Here is a 22,018-nt window from a genome sequence, read left to right on the forward strand (position 1 = left end):
TTGCTCCAAGCCCTGTCCAACCTGGCCTGGAACACTTCCAGGGATGCCACAGCTTCTCTGGGCAACCTGTGCCAGGGCCTCACCACCCTCACAGGGGGGAATTTCCTCCTAACAACTAATTTAAATTTCTCCTGTTTTAGTTTAAAACATTGCCCCTTGTAAAGGTCTCTCTTACTCTTTTTTATAAGCCCCTTTAAGTACTGAACTGTAAAACACCAAGTGTCTTATTGCAAACACAGCAAGAAAATAAATAATGGCAGCCAGTATTTGCATAGGTTTCTGTCCTTTCAGGTGAGAAACCGAAGAGCCAAAAATCCTACATGTGAATCTGCTTCACTGCTCCAGCTGAGAGATGGGGAAGAGCAGGATGGACAGACACCCTCAGCCCACTGCAGTGCTCAGAGCCTGAGCTCCAGGTTGTTTGGGGTTATTTGCTGTGAACTGAGGTATGTTCAGTCCCCAAGGGCAGTAGAAGATTTCCTGTTATTTTTGAAGATATTTCTATTCATCCGTCTGGTAACAAAACAAAACTAGAAGAAAGTTATGGCTGAGAGTGAGAAGCTGTTGAGGTTTCCTGTTCTTCACACTGGGAATGAGCAGTAAATGAGCTCTGCTGAGGAAGAAAGAACAGAAAAACAATTCCACAAAAAAATTTACAGCTTTCCAAAACCAGATCTAGAAAGAACTGTGTTTCTCATGAAAACAACAAATATCTTTGGAGCCATGAACTTAAAAATCCCACTTGAATATAGTCAAATAGGACAATTTTGTTACAACTGTCAAACACATTCAAAAACTTTCTGAGCAAAAGAATGAGTCTCCAGCAGCTACCTGGGAATTTTGAATACGATACAAAATATCTTTGTTTCAGTATTCGAAGAAATCAACATGAATGGAATTCCAGGATCTCACTTGGGAATTCAGCTTTACAGAAGAACAGGATTTTTCATACTGCTACTTGAGATTTTCCTTTTGCTAAACAAGATCAAGCTGTCCTACACTATCCAAGTGAATCACCTTCCTGGGAGAAAAAGAAACCTATAGTTTTTGTCTTTAAAACAGAAAGATCATAGAATGGTTGGGAGGGTGCTTCAAGACCACCCAATTCCACCCCCTGCCATGGACAGGGACACCTTCCACTAGCCCAGGTTGCTCCAAGCCCCATCCAACCTGGCCTTGGACACTTCCAGGGATGGGGCAGCCACAGCTGCTCTGGGCAACCTGTGCCAGGGCCTCACCACCCTCACAGGGGAGAATTCCTCCCTAATATCTCATCTAAAGCACTGGCACTATTGTAGTTTGCTCATGAGAACTCCCAAGGCATGTCCGTGATGCCAGAGATGCTGCAGTGCTGTAACCCCAGGGTAAAACACACAGGCTGCTGGGTGCAGGGAACTCCTGCCTGGATCAGGCACCAGACTCAAATGCAGGAGTAGTTACACAGTTTGAATATGAGCCTCACTGGTAAAGAGGCTTTAAAACTCCTCCAGCTGAGAACTGAGGTTGGGGCAATCACTGAGTTTTCCAAGCCCTCAGGCTGCAGGCAGGCTGGAGATAGCACAGCAGGTCTATGACTGGCTACTAAAATCCCTTCTTTTCTTGCTATGGACAAGGAAAACAAAAAAGAACACAACCATCCCCTTAAATTCTCTAAATTAAACCCTATTAACCTACTACTTTCAAAGGTCAGAGAAGGAGGGGAGGGAGGATTCCCTGGCATTCTGTACTCAGCCAGCAGAAAAGCTGAGGCTGGACATAGCTCCTGTACAGGGGAAGAGCCTGCTAAGCTGCAGCATTCACAGCGTGCAGCTGCTGGGATGAAACGGAATTCACATTGAAATGCATCCAAAAAAAAGGACACAGACATTCACAGAGAGCTGGGAAGGTAAATTTATTTGAAAGACATGACCCACCTCTTTGTAATCGCCCTTGAGATAAAGATGACTGACATGTTCAAGCAAATAGTTCCGGTCTGCTGTGTGGAGCTGGTAAATGCTGATCAGGGGGTCAAGCAGATTAGCTGGGCACTGGGAGAGGATTCTGAGCACACGGGCCTGCAGCTTCTTCAGCTGGATGCCAGACTTGAAAAAACCAAAACAAAAATCAAACCCGGGTTTAGTAAAGATGGCTGCGATTCAACAGCAGTGGGAAATGCAGCTTGTTTAAACAGAACAAGCCAATTCCTTTGGAAGGGATTCTCCAATTTCCCCACGGAGTCTGCAAGCACAAATCAGAACAATATGATACACGTTATTTTCACAGCATCCAATTCAAAAACATGAAGAGTTTGCGGGATAATTCTGGAGAAGGGATATGTGCAAAAGCAAAATCTGAAACTGGAAAAATGCCCTCTGAACTAGCACAGCTCTTCAGAAATTCTCCTCTCTAGTTCTCAGCAGAAAATCTTTGAATCCAGAAACTCCCCTCCAGGGAGATCTCACCTGTCAGGCATAAGAATTCCATTTCACTCCCAGGCTTGCTCCTGGGTGCAAGAAGGGCAGGAAAAGCAAAAGCACCGTCAAAAGATGCACAGACACAGGTATTAATCCTTGTGTTTTCCACATGATCATTCATGACACAACAACTTCCCACACTCGTGACACAGGAATTTCAGTGGCAGTAGCACTTTGCTGCGTTTTGTAGATCCTGTAATGGCAGAGCTCAACATCTAACCAGAGCCATTTGGAAAAATGTGAAAGGAAGCAACACAAATATAAAAGTATCCTGCAGTTCAGAGCCAAAAGCTTATAGAAAAGAGAAAATCTCTTTTCCGTATAGGTCAGAACATGTAAAGGCAGAAGGAATGGTAAACATTAGGAAGTATAATCTGATGACCCAACATTACAGAACTAATCATTCGGCTGCTGAAAAGGCAGACTGTTCCCATTTTCTGCATTCCCACCATATGGCAGGAGTTAAGCAATCCTACAGTAACTGGCTTCTATTTGCAGAGCTGGAAGAACACACAGAGCAGATTACTGCAACTGGGTTTATCCTGACAGCAGGGATGTGAGTTCCAGTGGGAGAGCCTCCAGCCTGGAAAGGCTGCAAGATCAACGCTCCATCAAAGTGGTTTGATCTGGAGAGATGGAAAGCCCAACTTGGGAAGGGAAACAGAGCTCTGGCATCACAGCTTCCAATGATTTCATTTTCAGACCAGCATGCCACAGACAACAACATCTCAGTAAGAGTTTCACACCTTGTCACACTGTGTATAAGGCTACAGAGAAGATGCTGGACTATGGAATAAAGTGAAAGTGGAGATACTTGAGGCACATTAAAATCAGTCGCTCTCCCCTCTCTCCCAACTCTCTTCTAACCTGTGGAACAGCAGGATGCTCTTTTATCCAAAGCTGCAGCTCCGTGGTGATGTAATACCCCAGGGAATGCCCTTTCCCCTTCCAATCACTGCTGTTCTCCAGCATGGTCAGGAGTCCTGCCAAAGGGTCCTCCAGTCCGGCAAAGCCCCGCCTGATTTCTTCCTTGAGCTGCTGAGATACAAAACCACATTGTCACGTACAAAAAGATTAGTGAATCCTCCCTTCCCCCAGCTGAACACAAAGCTTTATTTTTTTAAATTTAATCTATTCAGAGAGGTAACTGTTGCTATTCAGCCACCATCCGCGCCTCCAGTGACTTTTCATGTCATTACAGATTCCTTCATGGCTCACTGCACCTCAAACCCAATGGGAAAAGCAGCAATTGTCCACACTAATTATCCCATAAAGACAGAGAAGTTGTTCTGTGGGGCAGACAAAGGGGCTTGGGATTTGGGGGAGGGGGAGAAAAGAAGAGAGCTGGAGAGAGGGGTGTTATTAGGAAAATGGCAATACCGAAGGTAGAGAATTGGGTTCAAAAACCTGCTCATCTTCTAACAGACCTACACGAGCACAGCATATGAACCTCTTCATTCCTGCACCACAAACTTGTACATTTGACCTTATCCCCACTTCAGCCACAATGGCTCCTCACCGTAATTGGAATATTTGGGAGTCTCAAAATAGTTTGGATTTTGCACAGAGGGTCAAAAGGAATGAAATATCTGAGTTCAAACTCTGTCAGATTGCCATTCTCCAAATCTGTGCTCCTGCCCCCAAACCTCCCTGAGCAGGGTATTCTCTGCTGACCACCTACAGCCCCTGCATGTGAGGAATCACACACCTCCGAGAGCCTAAAGGCCCTGCAAAGGGGCTTGGAACATGGGAAAACTCCATGCCATAAATCTTAGGAATCCCAGGGTGATGTGTTTAGAAATGTGAAGGAATTGGACCCTCACTTTGTGAATGTTAATAGGCTACTTACTACCCATCTGGTAGAAGAGATAAATTAGCAGTACTGAGCAATATCTCTATAATGTTTACATTAGAAGTAGTTTCCAAGGAGCTGGGAGGGTTGGCAGGGTGAGGAAGTGGCATCCTCAGTACCCACACAGGACCTCTCACTGCATGGTACGTGCACCAGCGTGGAGCAGGGCAAAGGCAGAGACAGAAAACAAGAAATCACTGAGAGCAGCTGCTCTCTTTCTTTTCTGTCTAAAAAGCCAAATCCAAAAGATGCTCATTCCTGCTGCAGCCAGCACTTGTAATTTACTGTATATCATGGCCCCAGTCGGAGCTTCCAATGGAAACAACATAAAGTTTGAAGAACGACATGGAAAACAAAAGAAAATCTACAGAAAATCTGCCAATGAATTTGTTCTTTTTTATTCATCGACAATATTTACTGGAAGACAGTCATTTTCCAGAGTGTCTTTCATGTCTGGAAAAACCACAGAACCTATCGTTTACGACAGAAACTGTTTCTTTCTCACTAGACTATCAAAGGCAGCATGAAAAAGCTGATGACTAACAAAGATGTGACTTCAGATAAGAGATTTCTCCCTGTAAGTAATTTTCCCTGTGGCAAGAGTTTGCTTCAACTTCACTGGGAGATGCAGCAGAAGGCAAAGCCGAGCTCTTATCCAACCACAAACATCCAATACAACAGCCAAAGGAAAACAAAGCAACTTGCCAACTCAATTGCACTGCTTAGAAATGGCTTTTCCCCCCCCCAAAGCCCCACTTCAGCACATTCAGAGCTTCCACCACACTGCTCAACTACTCCTTGGGCTGGAGTCCGAGCCTGGGCTTTGGTGGGCTGGGTTCCAGCAGACACCAGGTCCTACTGGCATGGGCAGAGCAGCTGCCAGCACTGACCCCACTGCCAGCAGCATGAACTGTGCTCATCTGGACTGAGTCTGGCCTTGGTACCAGCCAGGCCAGGCCAAGCTGGGAAAAAGCCTCCCTGCAGCCCTCGGAGCAAGCTGAAGCCTTCAGCCATGAGGTGTGTAGTCTGAGGGGGAAAAGCAAAACCAGAAAGGGCATGAGACACCTAAATCAGAGAGGAAAGAGTGCTGTGCTCCCTGGCTCATCCCTCTGCCAGAGAAGGATTCCTCTCAGACATAACTGCCATTTCCATTTCAATTGATTCCCATGGCAGGGAATGCTCCTTGGGGGATTTCTACAGCCTGACAGATCATGGGAATAGGAAAATGTTGCTGATGCTCAAACTACACACTTCTTCATTCAGCTTTGGTCCCTTATTTCCAGTCACACAGCTCCAGGCAGTCTGTTGATGCTTCCTGGTTATTCCAGAACCATCTTTCCTATGTAGGAAATGACCACTTCTTATACCCATGTTCCAGAACTGAGGTCATGCCACGGCAGACACTCTCCTGCCCATGGTCACTGATATGAGACCAAGGGCTGATTCTCCCAAGTTCACAGACAATATTCACTTACAGGCACACACAACAAGAGGTAAAGAAGCTCCTGCCATTTTCCTGGCAGTGGAGCAGACTGAGCTGTATTTAAACCAACTTCCCTCAGTTATTTGGGCTGGACATTGGGGTGGCAGCAGAAGCACAACACTCCTGAGCTGCACAGAGAGGGCAGGGCAGCCCTGGCCCTCAAGAGTCTACACTTGCTGTGGGTGCATGGCCCTAGGCAGGGATCAGCCCATCTCAGTCACAGCGTGACCAGCACATGTCAGAACCCACTGGGACATTCCTGCCGAGCTTCCCTCACCAGCTGCTCCCACCACAGGCCTCCTCATCACTCCGAAAAGGGTTCATTGGGGGTCAGAAATGCACCCTCCAGGTGGAGAAACACACTCCTGCCTGTGCCAGCACCCCCACAGCACTGCCTGGAGGGTGGGACCAGGGGGACCTGAAACCCCACTGGGGAGCTGCAGCCTGCATGCCCTGCAGTGCTGCATCCCACTGGAATGACCAACACAAGAAAGACATGGACCTGTTGGAATGAATCTAGAGGAGGCCACTAAGTTGGTCACGGGGCTGGAGCCCCTCTGCTCCAGAGTCAGGCTGGGAGAGCTGGGGGGGTTCACCTGGAGAAGAGAAGGATCCAGGGAGACCTGAGAGCCCCTTCCAGGGCCTAAAGGGGCTCCAAGAGAGCTGGAGAGGGACATGGGACAAGGGATGGAAGGCCAGGACAAGAGGGAATGGCTTCCCACTGCCAGGGGGCAGGGTTAGATGGGATATTGGGAAGGAATTCTTGGCTGCAAGGGTGGTGAGGCCCTGGCCCAGGTTGCCCAGAGAAGCTGTGGCTGCCCCATCCCTGGAAGTGCCCAAAGCCAGGATGGACAGGGCTTGGGGCAACCTGGGCTAGTGGAAGGTGTCCCTGCCCAAACCAGTGTGTGATTCTGTCACTCTGTGACCATTACAGATACAAATCAACTGAACACATGGAGCTGCAAGTGTGAGTCCTGGGGATCCTCCAGCTTTTCCATCTCCTGCAGGAATGCTCTGGTGCCTTCTGGCCAACGACACGTCCATGGGAGGCTTTGTCATTTCCAGAGTATTTTTCTTCCCAATCCACACACAGATCCCAGGGTATCCAGTGCAAAGAATTTTGATGATTACCCTTTCCTACTGTTGTTTTGTGGGATTAACTGCCCTCAAGACCTAAAGGATAATATTTTTTTTCCTCCAACTGTAACAAAAGTTGATGGAAAGCTCAAGGCTTTAGAGTTGCTGAGCTCAAATCTCCCTTGGTGAGTGACCATTTGGAAAGGCACCTCTCACACTGGGTTTCCAGTTTAATAATTCCAGCTGGGAACCACAGACTACCAGTAATGGAAAGTCTAAGTGCAGCAGACAAGGACAATGACTAAACACTCCAGACACCCAGGATGGAGCACGTACACCAGGTCCTCAGCCGTGCTGGCCATTCCACACAGGACACATTCCATGTGGTTATGTGGGGAGATGCAGGGTCCTGGGTCTTTTAGAAAAGAAACCATCTCAGCTGTGAACCTGCCTGAACAGTGGAGAGTTAAACATGGCAAACCCACCACTCAGCCAATTCATCTACTGGTTTTGTTAGTTTTCAAGCTCCAAGATTTAGATGAAACATATTTTACTCCCTAGGTTGCTGTATAAAAATACAGCACTAATTTTAGCCAAGCAGTGTAAATTCACCACTCTAAAAGGCAAAGACAAACCAAATCAGGAAAAAAAATACTTTGAATAGGAAAGCTTTGATATCATTCCACTTGGCAAAGAGCACTTCTCTACCGACTTCAACCCTCATTTTTTTCAGCTACTAGAAGTATTCTTCCCCCTCCCCAAAGATCCTCCATTTAATGGACAAAAAAGTGTTTAAAACAAAACAAAAGCAACTTTGATTTTTTTCCCTCTGTAACTCAGCCCTGTAAACTCCAGCTCTTTTACAGGAGCCCCTGAGCTGCTCCACATCACACAGAGTACCTTTTCTTTTCACTTGTAGCTGCAAATGCACAGGCTCTTCCCCTGTGTGCTGGAATGAAAGAGCAGTGAAGGATTGCAGGTCTGACCTGTGCCTGGACATGCTCTGCATGTCACCGAGGGGGCTCAGCCTTACCTTCCTCAGCTCTTGCTTTGTCCAGAGAAGCTGAAGGGTTTTCAGCAATAGGAGTGGGTCCTGGCCTGCAGGAGGGGGAAGAGAGAGAGAAAAGGAGGGAGAAAAACAAAACAAAACAGATTTATTGGCTCTGTGGAGGCAGCCCAGACACACTGGGGCATTGTTTCACCCGAGAGGAATCAGCTACTCCGTGCACTGTGTTGGAAACCACCAACCTTCCAACTGCCAGTCAGGATTAGAGTGCTAAACCCCTGCACTCCAAACCCCAGCCGACTCACAGCCATCACCCAGGCACGGCTTTAACTCAGCACCCCCGGCCCCAACACTGCAGAGCTGTGCTGGTGCATCACAGCTCAGTCCTGCTGCTGCTCCTCACCCCGTCCACCCCCACCCCCCTTTCACACGAAACAAAACGGTCCTGGAAGAGAGAACACCTTGCACAGGTCGGGAAGGGTGATCAGCACACAGATTTTTAAGGAATGGCTCTGAAGTGTAACCTCATGGCAAGCTGGGGGTGGAGGAGGGAGCGGGTGAATTTGGGAGCAGCTCAGCCCCGGGTGCTGCAGGGCAGAGCCTGTCCTTGACAGGCTGGACTGGACACGGGCTGAGGGATCCGGGCAAAGGGGTGTCTGAGGAAGAGGGAGATAAAATGCTGCTGTGATTAGTGGCAATGCTAAACAAAGAGGGATCCAATATTTCAAAAGAAGGTTATTTGGAATTTTCCTCTTACTTTTCACCTAGTTATTGTAGAACTTGAAGTCAGTTGTTCTTTTGTGTCTATTATCATTCATCATACTGTTACTCATCATGCCAGTATTTCTGAACCAATTTTTTAGGAATAACTCATTTTAAAAGCAGTAACATGTTTGATATTTGATTCTATTTAATGCACAATCATTTACTTATGAAACCATGACTCAGAATATTCTGAATGAAAATCGTCTACAGCATGAACAGTTTAAATGTGAAGAATGAATTTAGAAATCTGAATGAGCTCTCCAAAACCACTCCTTCTCGTGCACCTCCTCTTATGTTTTCCTACAGCCAAAAGAAAATGTTAAACTGAAAAGGAAGCATTCTTTCAATCACCTTTTGTGTTTTACAATTCCTAAAGAGCTCATTTCCAAATGCCAGATTTCATGCTCAGTATCCCATCACACTTCATATTTCAGGTCACAAAAAACTTCCTCAGCTGTGAAATGCTCTACCTCATCCAACTGAACTCTGAGGCACTGCATTTATAAAATATTTGAAGTAGCAAGCTGATTACTGGTCGAGCCAAGAGCATGATAATATTCCCATTATCCACTAACCTCTGGGAAACACCAGCCAAATTAAAAATGCCACATTTACAATTCATAAGATAATATTTTCTCTCATCTCTGGTTGTTCTGAAATGTTGAACTCTCCAAACACTGGCAGTTCTCAGCTACTGCTCCTCCTCTGGAAAAAGAAAAGGCTCTTTTTACACCAGAACAGAAGAAAAGCCAGATCCCTACTCCCCACTAAATTAGCAAATTACTGTCAAATTCAACCCATGTGTGTGTGCATATCTGCACACTCTCCTTTTGGCCTAACTCCCAAAGAAATTTATACACACACAGGAAAAAAAAACTAGAATGCAACGCAGTGTGTAACCAAATACACTGTAAATCTGAGCTGTAATTAATGCAGGGAACAAGCTGGAATGATACAGGAAATGAGAGCAGTTAAGGAGAGCAGTGTTTCGCTTCAGATACAGCCAATAATTCAACTTGTTAAAAAGCTTTCTAAACCTCAATCAACAAACCCAGCCCTTTTCTTACTGACTTTTTCCTGCCTTACCTCCCTGCAACTGAAACCCGAACTCACTGGTTTGAGACACACAGACCGATGGAAACATCTCTCCAGTCAATTTTAACCAGCTCAGTGTGGTGCCAACACGGCCCTGAGCAGGCACAGGTACATGGGGCACCTTCCCCTCCCCAGACCCTGGCACTGAACGCACCCAGAACTCAGTTATTCCCACAGACCCCACCTGGAGCACTGTGCAGCTCCAGGGTGCTCAGCACAGGAAGGACATGGACCTGTTGGAGAAGTCCAGAGGAGGCTCCGGAGATGCTTCAAGGGCTGGAGCCCCTCTGCTCTGGAGCCAGGTTGGGAGAGCTGGGGGAGTTCATTTGGAGAAGAGAAGGCTCCAAGGAGAGCCTAAAGGGGCTCCAGGAGAGCTGGAGAGGGACTTGGGACAGGGGATGGAGAGACAGGACAAGGGGGAATGGCTTCCCCCTGCCAGAGGGCAGGAGTTGAACGAGAGAAACTCTGAGAAATCACCCGTTGGTGTCCAAACAGGGCTGCTCCTTTCCTTACCTGGTAAGGCTTGTAAGGATCTAAGGATGAAATATAGTCAGAGGCTAAACATAACAAAATAACCCACATGCAGTAGCTCCCGGTGCCAAACATGAACAGGACAGTAAAGCCACATCTCACCCCACATCTCATGCCCTTGTCTCATCCCACCAGAGAGGAGGGATGCTGCAGTTCATGCTGGATTTTGAGCTATTGTGTCCAGTTACTCTCCAGCTGAGACAGAAGATGGAAATGCGAAGGTTCATATAATTTTGTCTCCTGAAAGAAGTGAACAATTCATCTGTTCTGTGTCCTGCAGGACCTCTTTGGAGGACTGGCCTCCTCATGGTTCTCCTGCCACCCATAAATGAAAAATTAGTGTCTTTGGCATTGATGAAGAATTAATAACTACTGCTATATTCCCACTGGAATACCAGACAGGTTCCTGCTCATCCACATCGCAGAAGGAAGCAGCAGTAAACTAATGCCAGGATATCCAAGGAAAAACAACAGGACCTTACAGGGAATTTCATAAGCCTTCCAGACAAATCTGGAGAGCAGACAACTGCTCCACACACAAGGGAGTGAGGAAGAAATACAAGAGAAGGAGGAATAAAGCAAAGTGACTGAAAACCAAGCAGTCAGAACTGAACCACAAGTGCACCTGGGCTTGGCTCAGGACAACAACAAGGCAAGGATGGGGCATGGCCAGAAAAACACCTTCATATGTCCCACCAAGAACAGCCAGAGTAGCCACTGCTGAAGAGAAGTTAAATCCTGCAGAGATTCCTACATCCTGAAGAGATATCCAGCTATTAGCAAGGGACAGTCAATGAGCAAAATAAACAAAACACGGATGTAAACCAGCAAAAAACCCCAATGTGGCAAGTCCGAGAGCTGAGCTGTCCCTGCTCCAGCTGTGGGCAGCAGGGCTGGCCGGGTCCACCACTGCAGCAGCCGAGACGTGTCCGAGGCAACTGAGCCCAACCCCGTTCCCAGACCAAGCTCCAGAGAGAGTGCTCAGTCTGACACTGATCCTTCCCTTCACAGCTCCAAAAAAGGGGGTTGCAGACCATAAAACACCTGGCAAAGCCTCACCAAAACAAGGTTAAAGAACGCTGGTGGAGATCTCAAAAAGACACATCTGTGCCCACTCCATCAAGACACAAATAACTTTGAGTTCTTCCTCTGAGAGTTTCTCCTAATAGCATGTTCCTGTTTTAAACATTTTGACATTAATATATTTCCTCTCAACATTTTTCATTCTGAAAATAAATGAGCTCTGCCCTGAATCTGGTACCAAAACTGGAGGAGCTGGTAAATCAAATGTCTTCCAGTTCTCAAGATCTGTGGTTACATTTCAAAACCATATAAACCACAAGGCTTATATTTCTGAGTTAGAAAAGTGCCTTTGAGGAAAGCCATAAAGTACTTTCTGTTCATTCTCTCCTTTTCCTTTGTGCATCCATCACCCAGACCCTGCTGTGATCACAACAAAAGCGGTGCTCACGGGCTGGTGAGGTAGCACTGGGTTTGCTGGTGAGGTTTGCAGGGCATCCTTGCAAAATTCTGCTGCTTTACCACCAGTGCTGCTGAAACGTCCTGGCAAGAGAACCCCCTGTTCTGACTGAGGCTCCTCGTGTCTCTCGCCTGAGGCAAGTGAGGCATCCAACCCCAGAGGAGGAACTTCCCAAGGAAAAAACCTCCTGAGACTTTCTCTTTGTGTCCAAAGCCATTAAATGCCCCCAGATGTTGAGATCTGGAAGAATCACGGTCAGCAAAAGAAAAGATACAGAATGAAAACAAAAGCAACTACCCCAAAAAGAAGGCTCAAGTGACTGAAATGCAGGATCACAGCCCCCAAACTGTCGCTTACAGCTGGAAGTCATGGACAGGAAAGGTCAAGAACAATAAGCTAATTACAGAATCACAGAATCATGGAATCATAGAATCTTCTGGGTTGGAAGGGACCCTCAAGGACCATCCAGTCCAAGCCCCAGCCCTGCACAGACACCCCAACAATCCCACTCTGTCCCTCAGAGCGTTGTCCAAACCCTCCTGGAGCTCTGGCAGCCTTGGTGCTGTGCCCACTGCCCTGGGAAGCCTGGGCAGTGCCCAACCACCCTCTGGGGGAAGAACCTTTCCCTGAGATCCAACCTGACCCTGCCCTGACACAGCTCCAGCCCTTCCCTGGGTGCTGTCCCTGCTCACAGGGAGCACAGATTGGAGCTGCCCCTACAATGATTATGTTTTCTTTAGGCAGCCAGATTACACCTCTGCCCTGCAACTTAGTGGGATTTTAATAAATGTTTAATGGAATATCCAACAAATCCAACCCACCCAGTAAACAATCAGTGAATTTTTACTATTACTTATTGTCTTGTATGCCCTCTGCCCCAATAACTCCCTGAGATATGTTCTCTGTGAAAACTCCTGTTCATCTCTGATATATCTGAGATATTTTTCAGAAAGGAAAACAAAAATCTGAGACGTTTCTGTGTCCCCCTCACCAAGGGGAGCTGGACTGTTTGGACTTAAAAAACTCCAACATATCAGTGTACAGGCAATGCATGAGCTGAGAGTGTGGGTGAGCAGAGTCCTTCAGCCAGCTCATGTTCAGCCATCTAATGCTGCCCTCTGGCAGTGGGAAGCCATTCCCCCTTGTCCTGTCCCTCTAGGCCCTTGTCCCCAGTCCCTCTCCAGCTCTCTTGGAGCCCCTTCAGGCACTGGAAGGGGCTGTAGGAAGTTCTGCTCAGACCTGTCAGTTCACACACACTGAGGGAGTCGATGGCTCCTGGACACCTTCTCATTCCCAATTAAATTGCTGGCTGCTGTCCGAAGGGAGGTTGATTTTTTTTTTTCCGGGATATCACTCACATTCCAGTAACACCATGACCAGGAACAATTTCCAAGGCACCTTTCTCCACCCCCGCATGTTACTTTTGAATGTAAACCAGCACTGTCTTGGAGATGGGGAGGATTTTCCCTCACAAGTGTCCAGTCCTATTTCAGATGCACCTGCACCAAGGGGGGCAAAGGCTCTTCAATACCTTCTCATGGCAGAATCTGTTTCTTAGGGAAAATAGTTATTTCCAGGAATAACTATTTCCAGGAACTTTACTCCAAAGAACACTTTGGTTAAGGAGTAATCACTCGGTGATTCATCCCAATCTCCACTGACTGCAGTGATGAGTCTCCCACTAAGGATAAAAGCTCCCAGAGGTATTCCCTGCAGGACAATGGCTCAGGTAGCAGTGTCTGCAGGGGCAGAGGATCTGCCAGGAGAGCCTGATCCATTTCAGTGCTAATTACACCCACCACTGAATCCTCCAGTGCCAAATTTACAGGAGGATCGGATGTCACAAAACTGTTTTATTTCAGAAACAATGCATCGCTCTGCTTCAGCAGCATTTCCAGAGCTCCAAAACTCCCTCACCATCCCATCAACTTCCATCCCATTCCTTCACTGCCTCCCACAAAAGGCGAATATGCTTTAGAACATCTAACTGTGGGTTTAGCTTCATTCACACAGCAAGGAAATGAAGCAAGAAGGCGGGGAGAGTCCTTCTCTATGCATGTCTGGCTCACTCCAGCCTTGGCTCCAGTTCCAGTTTCAGCTGCCGCGTTCTCATCGGCAGAGCTTTGAACTCCACCACACCGAGCCCTTCACATCTCGGAAGGGGAGGAACCACACCAGCTACCACACTCTTAAAGTGCTCACACCACACACCTCCCCTGTAATTTTAACATTAAAGATAGAGCCTTTTGGGAGGTCTGTGAGTTTAGGTTCAGCAACTCGTTCCTCCAGCCCTTCATTCACACATTTGGATTCCCCTTCTGCACTAACGCAGCCAGTGGGAGGATCTGCATCAGACAGGAGGGGAAAAATATCCCCTAATGCATTAAGTTCATCACTTGTTATCACCTGACTATGAACATCAGCTAGTTCTCAGTCACCAGAAACCTCCTTCAAGATGAATGGTTCCTTATTTCTGCATTCATCAGCTTGCTCTGACAGGTTTCTCCCAGCCCTGAGATGCTCTTTACATGACAGTCATTGACTCCTGCTTGCCAAGAGAGACCTGGACACCCTTGCAGCCTCTCTACAACAGACAAAATTCCCCACAGTTGGAATTGGTACTGAAATAAAGGGGCTCACATCACCTAATGCACTGCCATGAGCTGGTCCAGACACCACTGGGAACTGGAGAACCAGTTTTTGTTTTGTTCATAGGCCAGATGGAAAAGTCAGGTCAGCCCGAAGTGATTCCCCCAGCCCAGTTCTGTGTCTGGATTGAAAGCAGAGGCAAAGCTTCATTCCAATCCAACTGAGACAGTTGTTTCACTGAGCAGGAAATATTTTGCTTCACTTTAGGGGGAGATCAATATCTAGAAGCTTATCTTCTGAGGGTTTTTCACCATCTTTCAGACAGACCAGATTTAACAGAAACTTCTAATTCAATGATGCACCTTCCACGTAGGACAGCAAGGTACAGTCCAGCAATTCCTCAGCTGAGTCTCTGGTTTGGATGTACTCTATTAAGGAAGCAATTATATATCATAGAATTAGTCCAACCAATTGTATGTTCTCTAATATCCTTGCAAAAGCTTATCACAAAGCATAGAATCTCAGAATGGTTAGGGCTGCAGTTGGCCCTGCAAGCAATGCTTATTTCATGTTTCTCATTTGGTTCTTCCAGAGAAAAGCCAGAATTCCTCAGGTGCCATTAGTGAGCCTAGGCTTTCCTGGGATCACTCTGTTAAGCCATACCTTGGTCTATGCTGCTGACCACATTGTTACTGAAAAGTCAGAATTAGGAGCTCAAACAGAAATATGGTGGAGAATGAGCTGCACAGGCAGAACACTGAGAAACTGCTGGAGAGGAGAAAGGGAAATGAAGGACAGTGGGCAGAGCAACAGTGTATTGAAAGCAAGACAAGTTTTTCTAGAAAAAGAATCCAGCCTTTCTCAATGGCAGCAAAAGTCATTCTGTAACTAAGGGCACGAGAGATCCCTTCCATTCTGAGAAATCTGAGTTATGAAAACATAATAGGAACCCTCAGCATTTGGCTCACGCACGCTCGATTTCTCAGTGAGTCAGAAGTTCACATTCTTCTACTGCAGCCTCCCAACTGAAAACAATCCCCACACTTCAAGCACAAGAATAATACAGCACACATATGCTTTTTATAAAACAATCCTTACAAATAACCATGGCTTTTGTTTTTATAATGGCTAAAATTCATCATTTCCCCCCCAAAAAGCACAGATCAAACAGAATGCACTCACATTAAAAGAGAAGGCTCGCTTGGCTGAACACCACAGCCAGTAACATTACCCTCTGATTTTCTTAGTGCTTTTTGTCAATGAAGAGACAGGAGAGCTGCTCCCCAGGCTCTGTGGGGCAGGACAGGCACAGAGCAACCCCATCCCAGTGCTCCAAACAAGGACCTTCCTCCCCCACCTCACATCAGCCCTGAGGACACTCACAATCTTCTCCCACCCAGCACATACAGAAACCTGAGCAACAACATCACAGAATCCCAGACTGGTTTGGCTTGGAAGGGAGCTTAAAGATCATCTCATTTCACCCTCCTCCTATGGGCAGGGACACCTTCCACTACCCCAGGTTGCTCCAAGTCCTGTCCAACCTGGCCTTGGACACTTCCAGGGATCCAGGGGCAGCCACAGCTTCTCTGGGCAACCTGGGCCAGGGCCTCCCCATCCTCACAGCCAACAATTCCTTCCCAATATCCCATCTATCCCTGCCCTCTGGCAGTGGGAAGCCATTACCCCTTGTCCTGTCCCTCCATCCCAAGTCCCTCTCCAGCTCTCCTGGAGCCCCTTTAGGCCCTGGAAGGGGCTCTCAGCTCTCCCTGGATCCTTCTCTTCTCCAGGTGAACCCCCCCAGCTCTCCCAGCCTGGCTCCAGAGCAGAGGGGCTCCAGCCCTTGGAGCATCTCCGTGGCCTCCTCTGGACTCACTCCAGCAGTTCCACGTCCTTGTGCTGGGACCCCAGAGCTGGAGGCAGCTCTGCAGGTGGAATATCTCCTGAGCAGAGCAGGGGGGTAAAATCACCTCCCTCACAGCACCTGGGCACCACACATGGCACAGGAGCAGAGGATGCCCTTCAGAGATGGTGCCAATTGAAGAGATAAAAATGAAATCCCACCAAAGAGCTCTCCAGCTCAGGGACATCCTCGCAGTGCCTGAGATGATGCAGTCTGGGGGTCACTGCACAGCACTGAAGGAGCCCATCTAACACTGTCACTCTGAACACCATGTGTGTCATCACCTCAGACAAACAGAGGTCATCTGGGGACACTTTCAATGTGCCCTGGACGGACAAGAAGGACAAGTGCAGCTATTTTTACATAAGTGGCAATTCAAAAATAACACCAAGAAATTGCTTTCTAGGCAGTTAATGAAATCCAACTTCATAAAAGCCTAAAAATGTAAGCTTTGTAAACCTTTTGCAAGGAGTTGGCAACACTGTCAAATGGTTTCCTCATCTGTCATGGGCTCTAACCTCAGTGTCAAGGGCTCTTGAGCACCAAGATCTCTGGCACAGGGCTGCTGGCAGCCTGGGCACACACCGGAGGGGAGGACAGCACTGCAGTCCCTCATTCCTTTCCAATTTCACACCCTCTCCCTCCATCCAGCTGAAGGCCCTGAGCTCCATGATCTCTGTCCTACCCAACCCAGGGCTTGGATTCTTGTGTTCAAAACTGTTTAAATAAAACCCACAGTTTCATCACACAGTATTCCTCTTCCTCCAAAAAGTCAGCCAAGCTATTTTTACCTCCTTTAGCCACCAGCTCCACGCATTTTTTCAGTGATGAAGAGAATTGGTTTCTGTTCCCATAAACTATCTCAGTGTTGAGGGAAGGGTGAGGAGCAAGTCACCACGTTCCCAGAAGGAGGACAACAATCAGTGCTGTGGAATGAACCATTCCTCACATCCCACTGTCTTACCAACCTCCTCAGCCCAGAACAGGAGGATCTGGCACAGCCAGGGTGCAAGTCTATGTCCCTACACTGAGCTAATGGTACTTCCATGGAAACTGAAATTCAGGAGTTTAAAAACAACATCTAAAACATCACTCCAGACAACTAACCATTTCTTCTTTCAAGTTTACCAATCCTGCAAAGGGGAAGAAAGCCAATATTGTCCAGGATAAAAGGGGGAACTTCTTACTTACATAAGAGACTGAGACTGCCAGGAACAGCAGCAGCCCCAGTGGACTGAAGTGCAGTATGGGAAAGAAGCATCAGATGCAGAGTACCACCATAAAGCTAAAAGGAGACCTGTTTTTCCCCTCCACACACCTCTGGAAATCCCCAAGTTCTCAATCTAACAACCTTTAGCTGTCTCTCCTTAGTAGTTTTACATGAAAAAAACTCAACTGGTAATTCTAAAAAGCTGTAGTACATGTTTTGAAGCCATCCAACTTTCTTTTTAGATCAGTAACAATAATCTGATTCTTGTTTAAATGATGTTTGCACCTTTTCTTATGCCAGTTCCTCACTTCTACATCCACAGGTCCTTCCTGAGGCTGATGTGTGTGGTCATGGTGCTGATCCCCATCAGTGCAGACCAGAGGCCAGGCTCTGTACAGAGCCAAAAGTGCTGCAGCTTCACCCTGCCCAGGGCAGTGGCAAAGCCACCATCCTTAGAAGTGTTCAAAAAATGTGCAGATGTGGCACCTGGGGACACAGTGACATGTTTACTCAACTAAACAAAGTGGAGAAGACCCATCAGTCCAGGCTGAGTCCATCTCTTCACAGGCAGAGGGAAATTGCTACTTTGCTTATGTTGAAGAAAATAATGGTAAAATTCCTATGTTAAAAGAATTCCTTCTTCTTCCAATAGCTAATGACATCTCAGAGTGGAGGTTAAAACTCTGCCTCCAGTAGAATCACTGCTGGAAGGGCCCTTCCATCTCATTCCAACTCCCCTGCCATGGGCAGGGACACCTTCCACTAGACCAGCACTGATACTCAACATTATCAAAAAAAGCAAGAATCTTCAAATAACATGTTCCTCACCCATATCTCTGCTGCTGCTTTTGGAAATCCCACCCTGAGGTGCCAGGAACTGCTCCCAAATGTGCCTCAAATCCTGAATCTGCTCTCTGTACACACAAAGCTCTCTGGGTCTCCCATAAGTGATGGCAAAACAGCCAAATGCTTTTCCCTGAGCCGGCTGGCCCAAACCATTCCCTCCAGCACATGGCACAGGCATCACACACGGGCTCAGGTAAAACCTTGCCCTGTACCTCACAGGGTGCTCCCACTGACCACAGAGCTGCCTTGGAGTTTTTCCAGTTTCTAGCACTAAAAACACAGCCAAACAAAAGATCTCACTGCTGCTTTACATAAAAGTAGCGGTGGCTGTTCACTTCCAAAATTTATAGCTGCACCCTCTTACATAAAATAAACCCCCCTATTTTTGAGAGGTCCTGCACATTTAAGTTATAGCTGTGGGGAGGTTAAGTGGAAAGGCCAGGATACCTGTCAGCTCAGCACCAGTGTGTTTGGAGCGATTTGGTGGTTTCCATGGCGATGGGGAGGGTAAGGGGCTGCCTGGTTCCCGCTCTGGCTGACGCACATCTCAAACAATCGCTCTCTTCCTGTTCGTATGGCTAAAGAAAAACAGGATGCTGAGAGGTGTTTATCTGAGAGGGCGAGATAAGCAAGCGCACTGCGAGTTCTGAGAGTATAGGAGGTCACTAGTGAGATGTTATAGATTTTCTGGGTAAAAAAATCCCACTGCTGCCGTGCTGAATGTGATTAAATTATGCATGGAAAGATCCTTTCCCTTGGAACCCGCAGGAAACCCTGAGGAGCTGTTATATGAGCCCTGAATACCAATGGAAAGTCTTTTCAGTGTGTGGTACCGAGTTCCATCGCTGAACAAAAACGCAGGAACAGCTCCCTGGGCAGTATCTGCCACTCCCAGCCCAGGACCCGTTGGTGGGGTGGGCTCCAGAGAACGGGGGCTGTGACGGTCCTGCGGCTGCACAGGGAGGCCAGGCTGCATTAGAACGTGGCCTGTGGCCACAAGCACCAGCTCACAGGCAATTCTCAGGCCTCTCACCCAACCTGAGTAACCCCTGCAGGCACTTTGCAGCATTTTAAATGTCCACCAGTGCCTGAGGGGGAACCTCCCCACTCCTCATCCCAACTCCATCAGTGACAGAACCTGCACTGTGCCCCAATCACACAGCACAGTGTGGGGCTGCAGTCACTGCTGGTCATTAATTACCTGCCCACTAATCACCACGAGCTGGTACAGCCCAGCAGCACACTGGGGTTCAAAGCTGAAAACCAGGCCCTGTCCAAAAAGCATGACAGCATTGTCCAGGAGTGGTTCTGGAGGAGGGGAAGGCACCTCCACACCCCTGCTCCTGTCACCCGTGTGCACCCACCCAGAAACATCCAACTGCAGGACAAAGCCATGGCACTTAATCCAGGAGCTGGCTGGACACACTGGAGGTGACCTGGGGTCACAGTGGCTTTAATGTATCCTGTTCATTTAGGAGAAGAGAAGAACACCCACAAGCAGAGAGAAAGGACAAGGTTTACTTAGACACAGGTATATTAGAAAAACCTAAAAAAGTACAGCTCAGCAAGTTAATTCCAGAGGCTGCCTTGCTGTGGTGGCAGGAAGAGTGAGGTGTTCAGCAACAGAGCTGGAATGGAAAAGTGAGAGGCTGTAAGTGGGGCATCCCTCTGTGTTTCAGGGGATATTTGGAATATATATGTTGCACCAAGGGAGATTTAGGTTGGATATTAGGAAAAATTTCTTCACTGAAAGAATGGTCAGGCACTGGCACAGGCTGCCCAGGGAAACAGTGGAGTCACCGACCCTGGAGGGACTGAAAAGCCATGTGGCACCTGGGGACATGGGTTAGTGGTGGCCTTGGCAGTGCTGGGAGAATGTTGGACTCAATGATCTTTGAGGGCTTTTCCAACTTAAAGAGTTCTGTGATTCGACATAAACCACTCAGAGCAGGTTTAGATGGAACTAAACAGAATATGAAGAAGGACAGCATGTTTCAGCCTGGCTCCCCATGGGCTCATTCCTGTTTGGGAACTACGAAGGACTGGACTTAAAGTCTTCTTGGTCTTCAGCCTCACAGGAAAATCAATACTGATAAATATTGATTATTATCCAAAAATTAGCTGTCAACTGTGAAACAGGGAAGCTGAGCCATCTTTCACATACTTATCTGTTCATCACTTGGCCTATTTAAAATGCTTATATAATTTAAAATAAAATATTCATTAAGGCCTTTTGCATGTCATCATATCCCATAGAAGACCCAGACCACTCACCACAGTGCACCCATCATTCACAGGGCAAATTGTGCCAGACACAGGACCTGCCACCACAGACCTGCTGGGAACAATGCTGGGGTTTGGAGGACCTCAACCATCACAGAGCCATGTGGGCACACATAGTAATGGTGTAAAAAAGAATGCAAAAAGTCTTAAAAATGAGCACAATCAGATATTGAAGTGAAGGATAATAAATATGTGGAGTCAGTAATCGTTTAAACAAGTGAGTAGCAAGGAACAGAGCAGGAGGAAGCGTATGGGAACACCTCTCCAAGGAGAGCACCAAGTACTGCAGGGGATTAAGGATCAAAGTGCCTGTGCACTGTCACACAGCCCCAGTCCGAGAGGGGAACACACTGAGAGATGTGTGGACTGCAGTGCCCACCTTCAGCAATTCTTTGTGCTACCTGGAGTATCTGTCAGCCAGGAGCTGCACAGACTGCATAGAATCAGAGAATCTTGGAATCGTTAAGGTTGGAAAAGACCTTTAAGATCATCAAGTCCACCATCAGCCACATTCACCACTAAACCATGTCCCCAAGGGCCAAATCCAAACGTTTTTTGAACGCTTCCAGGGATGGTAACTCCACTACTGCCCTGGGCAGCCTGTTCCAGTGCTTCACAACCCTTTCTGTGAAAAATTTTCCCTAATATTCAATCTAAACCTCCCCTGGTACAACTCGAGGCTGTTTGATGAGCCACTCTAGCTCGCAGCTGGTTCAGCAGGGAAGGAGCTGGCTTTGGACCTCTGGGAGCACTGAAGCAAACCCATTAGGAAGGCTGTACTGGCTCCACTGGCAACACAAAAACATCACCCCATTTAACACACAGCCACGTACACAACCTGACCCTCTCTATGAGTGAGGGAGCTGCAGTTACCTAAAGCCCTTTCCAAGTGGTTCCTTGCCTCCACTGCCACTTTCTTTATTTCAAAGACGTTTGAAAAGGAGATCTTTGAAATCTCCCTGTGGGACTTACACGCAGCCAAGGATGTCCTGATCCCCCAAATGCAATCCCTGTACAGTCCTCACTGGGACCACTCCAACATTTTCTTGCAAGTCAACAATGCCACCAAGACCTTTCAAAGTGGCACCTCAGGCTCTCCATTACAGGGCAGGAAGATGAGGCACTTCTTCCATGCAGGGAAGTGGAGCAGTCACCCAAAGTCTCCCAGCAGAATCCCTGAGGAAGCAATTCTGACCTCCCTCATTTTCCCATCACTACGGATCCATCTGTTTGAACAAACACTTCTCATTAATTCCAGCCTGGCATCAGCACCTCTGGAAAGCCAGTGCCCAGCTGAAGGCACAAGCCCTCTGGGTGTCAGGGGACACAGGGACTCTCCCCATGAGCTGTGCCTGAGTCACTACAGTTTATGCAGCCTCCTCTCATCCCCTGGGGTTCCAGCTGCACCAGTCCCTTCTTCTCAGGGCTACCAAAAACATCCCATC

General features: G+C 47.5%; 1 protein-coding gene across 6 annotated transcripts in view; it reads right to left on the bottom strand.

The window, feature by feature from the left end:
• Positions 1-22,018, bottom strand: part of EXD3 (exonuclease 3'-5' domain containing 3) — a 288,298-nt gene that overhangs the window by 190,595 nt on the left and 75,685 nt on the right. For 3 of the 6 annotated variants that reach the window (XM_027703338.1, XM_027703339.1, XM_027703342.1), the window contains 3 exons: positions 7,899-7,963; positions 3,321-3,491; positions 1,914-2,081 (listed from right to left, as the gene is read on the bottom strand). The exons of 1 other annotated variant lie outside the window; for it this stretch is intronic. In XM_027703338.1, the coding sequence (XP_027559139.1) occupies positions 1,914-2,081; positions 3,321-3,491; positions 7,899-7,963 (404 nt within the window). The remainder of the gene's footprint in view (positions 1-1,913; positions 2,082-3,320; positions 3,492-7,898; positions 7,964-22,018) is intronic. 2 more of the 6 variants (XM_027703340.1, XM_027703341.1) reach the window with 2 other exon arrangements.

Source organism: Neopelma chrysocephalum, unplaced genomic scaffold (assembly GCF_003984885.1).
Source record: "Neopelma chrysocephalum unplaced genomic scaffold, ASM398488v2 Primary Assembly neopelma1_226, whole genome shotgun sequence".
Taxonomy (NCBI): Eukaryota; Metazoa; Chordata; class Aves; order Passeriformes; family Pipridae; genus Neopelma; species Neopelma chrysocephalum.